Source organism: Arachis ipaensis, chromosome B06 (assembly GCF_000816755.2).
Source record: "Arachis ipaensis cultivar K30076 chromosome B06, Araip1.1, whole genome shotgun sequence".
In the NCBI taxonomy this organism is placed as follows: domain Eukaryota; kingdom Viridiplantae; phylum Streptophyta; class Magnoliopsida; order Fabales; family Fabaceae; genus Arachis; species Arachis ipaensis.
The window spans coordinates 31,399,982-31,408,980 of NC_029790.2; the positions used below are offsets into that span (position 1 = coordinate 31,399,982).

Below are 8,999 nucleotides of genomic sequence, written 5' to 3' on the forward strand. Positions count from 1 at the left end.
AAAAACGTTACAGTTAATCGAATGCTACATTACATAGCAATAGCATGACTGTGGAAAGAAGTTATCAACAATTACATGATCTTTAAGTCCATGCACCCAGTAAAATCTGGTATTGGGCCAGTTAACATGTTTCCATCAAGCCATCTGCATCCATGAAATAAATCATTCCACTACACGAGGTAAGCGATGAACCAAACGTAAGACACAAAGTATTCATTCCCAGAAAAATTAGATATAAACTTACAGTTCAACTAGACCAGTCAATTTGGTGATATCCAAAGGAACATTTCCAGTCAGGTTTTTACCGGACAATAAGCTGCCACCACCATGAACATAAATTAATTATTAGAAGACCACTTCAACTCTATTTTGAAACATGCAATGGAACATTCTTTATAGAAGCAAACTGCTTTCTTATTTCTTTTTCTTTGTTTTTCTTTTCCTTTGATAAAGACAGAGAATGAATCCACAACAAAATGAAAATAAATAAGTAAAAAATAAAAATAAATAAATAAAAAACTTACACTGAAACTACTTTTGGTTGTGGATCTGAATTACAGCGGATCCATGACCATGGAACAGGTAGACAAGGGTCCCCTCCCTCTTGTGCCCAATCTGCCGAAGGGTAGTGTGACAATACACTAGAAACAGCTGCTACTGAAAAACATGTCCAAGTACAAAAAATTTTTAATACTTCAAGAGAGAGTGGGGTAGAAGATGAAAAGGAAGATAAACTAAAGCAATTTGCAATGCAAAAGACATACTTAAACTACATAATTGCAAGTTTGTCAAACATCATATCATAGTAGCTTCTTCTTAGCAGACTTACAATCAATAGAGCCATCATTTTTCTCCAAATATTTATTTATCTCCATTGCATTTAGGAGAGGACCCTTGGAAGAATCAGAGGTCTTGCCAAATCTAAAAGAAAGCACAAAGGGCAGGGATATGTTGTTAAATCCTGGTTCATAGAGGCGATATTTTCCCTGAGCATTTTCTTCAATATTTACAACAGCCTTGCTAATATCAGGCTGGCCTGGAAGTACTAGCCTAAATTTTCTGGAATCATTTGGACCCAAATCTTCAATTTCTGCACAATAAGAGAATGCCCAACCAGTACCAGGAAAACCATCCAAGTTCAACCGGTAAGTTAGAGACCCATTTGTGCCAACTACTGCTGTCTGCATCACTTTCACTGGGGGTATTTCGTCTCTGTTAACATCAATTGGTACTTCGGTAGAGATTTTCTTGGTACCATCAGCAACATCAACAAGAAAATTTGCTTTCTTCACAGAATCTGACTCCCATATTCTATCAAAAGGATCATCAGGATACCTGAAATGCAAATACAAAGCGTTTTAAATTAGAGGAAGAGTATGCATGTACTCATGTAAATATTTAGTGTTAGAATACGTGAAGGAGTACTTTATATGAAGAAAGTTGCAAACAAGCAACCTTCATGGTTTTCTCTAGTAAAAATGACAATAAACTAGTCATTATGAATATCCATAATAGAGTCTTCCAATTTTATATTGAAGTTGTTTTAACAGTTGGAATGGAACCATTTGATTGATTGATCTATGTCATACACACACATATGAATAAAAATATTGTTAGCAGATAATTTATAAAAGAACAGACTTTGAAGCAATATATGGAATGGACTAAGGTTAGGACAATTACCTGATTGGAGCATCACTTTCTGCTCCAAAATTTATCCGTGCAGAGACACTGAGGTAAAATTGTTCCTCATATTGTGTATAATAAACTGAACCATTGAATTGCCGGAGCTCAAGTGTAGATATGAACGGCTGCCCTGTTGTGGCGTTCGATAAGCACACACTCACAGCAGAACTTGAGGCCAAAAATATAAGCTCTCTCATTTCTATAAGGTTAGCATCTGATATAACAATGGTAGACCAATGTGTAGCCCCAACAGAAATGTCAAATTTAGGATAAACATTGTTATTATCAAAGTTCCCATACAGGAATGCGGCCCTCAGTAGGTACCTTGTCCTGCTCACAACATCAAGTGTGTAGCAGTATTTCTTGGTATCAGCAGGGAAGTGTCTAAGCGTGGTGTACTGCCGCCGTGTCTCGTTCGCAACTGATATGGTGCTTACTTCTCCATAAGGAAGCTTATCATCAGGGCTCCATTTAAGACCAATCTCATCAGTGAAATTTTCTGAACCTCCACAGTCCAAACTTACAAAACCTGCTTAGGATGAAATATGTCGTCACTGAATAATAGCCTAGATGGACGAAATTGCAATTATAAATCCAATTCCAAGCTCTAATAATTAATGAACACTTAAAAAACAACAAGACAAATCGCATAGTATATGAAAAATCCACAACATTAATTGTTATTAAGTAGTATTGTAAAAAGCTTATAAAAAAAATTCACAGAATCTGAATCAAAAGCAGAGTTTAGATCTCAAATCTTCAGTCCCATGCTGAACAAAATCTTAGATCACATGATAGACATGGAATAGAAGAAGATTAAGTAGCTCTATTAAGCTTTAACTAAACAATAACACGAAGCATCGGTTTCTATGAGCTGATTCAGCTGAAGAAGCTTATGGAAAGAAGAGAAAGCGAAGAGATCATAAAAAAGAAGAAGAAAGAAACATATACCTTGCATCTGAGCGGAAGAGGAGGAAAGCGGGAGAAGTAGAAGTGAGAGAGAGAAGAGGAAGAGCGCTCCGTTCTCCTCCATTGTTATAAATAACTGAAGCTTTCGGTGTGAGAACTGAGATAGAGAGAAGCATAAAAATGGCGGAACCCGACGGAGTAAGCTCACATTCTCACTCGGTCACAGTCTCAGTAGTAGCCTGTAGCAGAAGCAGACCGTGCCAGTATATAGAATGTTCGTATCTCGAATCTGCTCTATAAATAATGGAAGGAATGTCCTTACTACTACACAACAAACAAAAGTTCAATCTTAATTTAATATTATTTTTTTTCCTTTTTTTTTTTGACCGGTAGTTTAATATTAATATTTGATATAGTGTCACTTTTTTCAGAGCACTACTCAGTGTTATACAATCGGTAGTGGTGCTTTGGTGGTGGGTATTGGCACTTATCAGACTAAAGTAGAGAGGTTGCAACTTTTGAAGTTTTGAGAGTTGACGGGCGTTTTGGTAGTGCGTGCGTCGGGCCCACACAAAGTCAAGTTTGTGCCCCTATGGCCCTATCTGCCTTATACTGAAATTATTTTCTGTGTTTGCAGAATAATAAGAATACGTTCCAAAATTACGGTTTAGACGTGATTTATGAAAGAAATTTTGTTATCCCAAACTGGCTATTTGCGATTTTATAGAGGAAACACATGCAAGGATGAAGCTACTTTATGGAATCGTGGTTGCGAGTTGCTACACTTGCTAGTAGCTCTTATTAGTTATTACTGTCGTAAGAGACGAGGGAAGTTAGGTAGCGTTTGTTTTCGGAAGTAGGACACGGAGACATGGATAACACTTGTTTAAAAAGTGTTTGGAAGCAGAGACATGGACAGTGGACATATTATTTTTGAGACAGTTTTTTATATTTTTGTGTCCACTCTTTTACGAAGGACAATGATGGACACAGAATTTGAAAGAGTGGACACGGACAATTTTATAAATTTTGTTTTTTTTTTTTTTCACTATTACCCCTTCTTATTTTTCCTATTGCGTTGTTCAGAGATACTTTTTTCTTCCTGTTCTTTCTCTATCTCTTTCTTTTCCAGGTACTCTCTCCTTTCTGTAGAATTTTTTATTGGGGGCTTCAAGTTCCGTCTGTACTCCTACGTACTCTCATTTTTTATTAAATTAATTTGTATTGATGTAGAAAATTTGGAATCACATGGCTATTTTAGTCATTTCATATAATATTTTAGTCTTGTCCATGTGCATCCAAACATAATACTAGACATTACATTAGTGTCTTGTCCATCGTATCCAAATACAATACACAAAAGATAATTTTTAGTGTCTCCGTCCTATTGTCTCCGTTTCAGTGTCATGTTCTGTCCTGTCTCTAAAAACAAACACAGCCTTACTTCTTTCTTAACATAATTAATCTACTAGATTTAATCAATTCAACCGTTGGGGACTTGGGGTCAAAATAATACTTTACCTTAATATTAATTTATTAAAGTATGAAGATTGTTTTATGCAATTATGTTTACTTTTATATTTATAATATGATATTTTAGTATATTATTTAAATTTTATTACACAGAGTATTTTAAACATGTCGTATCCAAATTTTTTAAAAAAGAATATATTGGCGTATCTGTATCATATTATGTCTGTGTCACATGTCATATTTATATTTTTTAGATGAGAGCGCAAAAAATGTGCCTGAATTCATGAGCATGATTGAAAAAGTTTAGTTTTTGCGATTTTTTGATTTTGCTAAACTAAAGTCTTCTGTATCTCTGATAGAACTAAATCGCAACTTGTCTGATGGGAAAAGACTACGGAGGTGGCTTTAATGTGTTGGAGACCAAAATCTAAAATTACTATTTATATTAGAGTGTAACACTTATTAAATCTTAAAGTCCAAATAAAATCGTATCTCTAATTTTATTCTCATTTAATTCCAAATCAAAAATAATAATGACTTGTTTAATTACAATAATTGAGATCACCGTTATATAAATTTTATAATGTAAAATAGCTAATTTGTGATTATAATTAACATATGTATTATCAAAAAATATATATTAGAAAATAATAATTCCCTAACAATCTCTCACTTGGGCTATACATATATATTTTTCTGAGAGAATCACATGTTATAAATTTTATGCGCGCATCTGAGTGATATTTTTCTTATTATTTCTGGTCTGTCTTATATATTAGTTACAAAATTACCGCAACTTATAAGACCTATAACTTTTAGAAAATTTATTATGAGTCGGTTTCAATTTATTTATTCGTTAAAGACTTTAATTTCAGAAATTATTTTATTAAATATAATTAAATCTAGTTTTGATAAATTTTTAATAGTTGTAAAATAATAAGAATTTTATATGATTTAATTTAAATAATTGAGAGTTTTAGTTAATCTTACGAACTAAAAAAAATTAATTATATTATCTCTAATTTTAAATTAGAGTACTTGATTGAAAACCAAAGAGTAAATTGATACATAAATAGTATTCTTAAACTAATTTGATGGGATTAAATTTGGTTTTTAAATTACTACTCTATTCCCTAATTTTATTAAAATAACCAAACTATCCAAACCCTAATTCCCAAAACAAACTCTAATTGAGACACTAGCCCTAACCCTAATACAACACACTCACCCCAGTCACCACCCGCACTCCTCTTCAAACACACACGCGCGTGCGAACAGAAAGAAAAGAAAAAAGAGCAAGAGCTGCAAAACGGAGAAGAAGAGAGGGAAGGCGGGGGGACGGCGCCGATAGGGTTGGGAGCCACCGTCGCCATCAAGAATCATAACACAGAGGGAAAAAGAGAGTGCGGCGTTGAAGGGAAGAGAAAGAGAGAGAGACGCGAGCCAGTGACCGAGAGGATAGAGTTAGGGGTGGCAATATGTATCCTACCCGCGGGTTCACCCTATTGGGTAGGGTTGCCAACCCGATCCGCAGCGGATAGGGTAGGGTGCGGGTAGGGTTCTCGTGCGGGTCGGGTAGGGTGCAGGTTGAGCCTCAACCCTACCCGACCAATCCGCACTCTATATATGTTTATGTTATATACTTATATAAAAATATGTTTTAAGTGGATGTTGAATCAAAGACCTCTCACTAAATGCAAAAGATCCTTAACCACTAAAAGAAAATCATTAATTGATAATTTAATATTTTTTTTACATAAAAATCAGTTCTATTTTAAATTATTATCAAGTTATATAATAATGTTGTATATTTTTTGTAACCCGTGGGTAGGGACGGGTATCCGCGGGTTAAGAGCGGGTAGGGTTAGGGTTGGAATATTCTCAACCCGCGGGTAGAATAGGATTGAGTTTATATAAAAATCTCAACCTGCGAGTAGGGTTAGGGTTGGATCCAAACCCTACCCTACCCTACCCTACCCATCGCCACCCCTAGATAGAGTTGCCATCGATCATGCTCATCACCGAAGCTTAGACCACCACCGAGCTGTCCCGCCATCAATGTCGTCATTCCTGGAGTCAACCGGAGCCGTTGTTGTAGACGAACAAAAAGAACGCGAGAAGAGAGAGGAGCTTGCGAAGAGAGAGAAATGTGATGGCTAGAGAGAGGGTTGCACCACTGCCTTTGCTGTTGGAGACTACGTCGCCGAGCCTTTGGATGCCAAAAAGCAGTGCTGACGTCGTCGGAAGCTACCGCCGGAACCTTTGCCTCTGATTTCTGCAAGGTTGCCGGAGCTCTCAGTCACAGGGAACGACGTTGTCACTGGAAGTCATCACCGGAACTGCTGCTGCTTCGTTCCCTCATTTCTTCTTTATTACAGTAAGTTGTTCTTGTTCCAGAACCCTTGTCGTTAGTATTCTATTATAGTTTGTTAAGGATTTTAGGGTATTGATGTCGTAGGGTTGAGTTATTGTTACTGCATGCTGGGTTTGATGGAATGGCTGCTACGGGAGTAATTGGAGTTGTGCTGCGGGCCGTGATTGTAGCTGCTGCAGCGTTATGGTGGAGCTTCTGTGAACGTTGCGACTGTAAGAACCGGAATTAATTAACCGTTTAATTAACATAAAATAAAAATATAATTTAATTGTCTGGAATAGGTTCAGAAAATTAGAAATATTAATTAGAAAATATAAAGATGAAATTCGGGTTCAATAAATTTTTTCGAGCAGAAAAAAGTAATTTTCTGCTAAAAAGTGCGTAAAAATGCATACCGGTAATTTAGCCGATAGTACCGGTTTAAGTTTGTCGGGTACTGTGTGAGAGTGATAAAAATAGTATATAACCTTAGAAAAATAATTAAAGTTGAAAACCAAGCGCTAATCTTAAAGATTTTTGCCCAAATTGAGCCAAACGGGCTAAAAACGCTAACGGGTTGGACCGGCTCAAGTTGAGTCCAAGCCCAACATATATATATATGAATTTTAACGAGCATTCAGCTCATTTTATCCTAAATTGAGAGAGGGGAGGCGCTGAGATGAGAAGAGAGGAAAAGAGGAAAGAACACTATTCACATTCATCTTATTTCGCTCATAACTTGAGCTACAGTGCCCCGATTCACGTCTCGTTTGTGGCCACGAGAAGCGCTCGACGAGACCGTCGTTTCTATCTAACCAAAGTAGTACGAAAATCACTCTATTCTTTCCATTTCTCTGTCCTTATGCATTTCAAAATTTAGGTTTGGTTTTTGAGTGGATATTTGTAATTTGGTTGTTTATGTGCCAACCAATAGTAAATAATTATTGGGTTTTATTGCCAATTTCTGTGATTAAGCTTGATATTTGGTGACCTTGGAAGTGGTGTTGGTAATTGAAGGCTTGTTGGAATCAAATTTGGTGATTTTGTACATATTGGGAATCAGTCAGGGTATGGTTTCGATTTTCTTTATGTAATATGTAATGTTTTGTAAAATTTAGGCTAGTGGACCATAGGATATGATTGAATTAGATATATGGTTGTTTGAATTATGTTTGTGGTATATGCATGTTGATGGAGATTGAAGAAATTGTATATGTTGAGGTATGATTGTGGTGGATTCTAATATGATGATAAATTGATGTTAACTGTTGGTGGTTATTGATTATTGTGATTGATGGTGATTGTTGGAAATTATTGGTGTTGATGATGTATGATGATTATTGATAATTGTGATGATTTTGATGAATTAGGATGGTGATTGTTGGTGTTTGATTATGAATGTTGATGATGATAATGAGTATTGAATATTGTGGTTGCTATTGTTAACCATTGGTGGTGATGGTGGACTTTGATTATGGTTGAGTTGAGGAAGTGAGGATGTTTATAAGAATCTAAGTAAGTTAGTGAGTATTAAATTGGTTTTAGTAGTGAATGAATGAGAGATGGTTGAGAGATATTTGGTATGAGGTTTTGTATTGTTTTTGGGTATGGATAATTTGGTTTAAGTTGAGAGTTTTGAAAACTAGAAGACTTTAACAAATTTTGTAAAACCTTGTTATTTTATTTTGTACTTTAGTTATTTTGATATAAATCTCTCACTTTTGTACTTTATACTTTATTGCCTTAGAGGCTAAACTTTGAGATACAGGTTGTATATGCTATTTCAACTCAAAAACTCTGTTATGTCTGTATTTAAGGTTGTATATGCTATTTCAACTCAAAAATTCTGTTATGTCTGTATTTAACTAGTCGACCTAAACTCTATGGACTACGGCTAGTATTCTTTTGACTATATATATATATATATACTTTGTAAGCTTTTGTATTTTATCATGTCGTATCGTATACCTTTACGCATGTAGTTATCGTGTGAATGTTTTGTGCTTCTATATCTTGTTTTGGGCTTTGTCTTTCCTTCTATATATACTAGCGGCTCAACAGGCACTAACGTGACTGTTTAGCCGCTTTTCTATTATTTTTAAGAAATTAATTTTATTTTTTTAATATATTATTCGCTCTTCAAATTTATTAGATCACTATTTTCTTATTTTAATATTGACGTGATCTTATTTATATCATATTTTAGTATTGGTGTTAATATATTATTCACCTTTTAAATTTGTCAAATAAGTATTTTTTCATCATTTCAAAATTAACATAGCCTTAGTTATATGATATTTTGTTGAAATTAAAATTACTATAAAAAATTTTTAAAATGCTAAATTATAAAAGCACACATTAAAGATATGTATATGTTATCGGAAAAAGATATAGTTAAAAAAAATGATAATAATATTATCCTAATTTAATATCAATAATTATAAAAAATTATTCAATAATTAAAAAATAAATTATAAATAAATTTAAATTAAAAAATAAGGAAAAAGAATTATGTTCTTATTATGTATAATAAAATCATGATAAAAATTTACTAACATTATTTACAAATTAGTTACTT

At 34.3% G+C, this 8,999-nt stretch overlaps 1 protein-coding gene across 1 annotated transcript in view; it reads right to left on the bottom strand.

Moving 5' to 3' along the window:
• The window catches only part of LOC107648668 (probable LRR receptor-like serine/threonine-protein kinase At1g67720), a gene marked incomplete in the record, with an annotated part of 6,396 nt that extends 3,537 nt beyond the window's left edge, over positions 1-2,859 (bottom strand). The window contains 6 exon segments of the mRNA XM_016352475.2: positions 76-144; positions 245-316; positions 525-657; positions 830-1,335; positions 1,684-2,215; positions 2,638-2,859. Coding sequence (XP_016207961.1) covers positions 76-144; positions 245-316; positions 525-657; positions 830-1,335; positions 1,684-2,215; positions 2,638-2,719 — 1,394 coding nt within the window.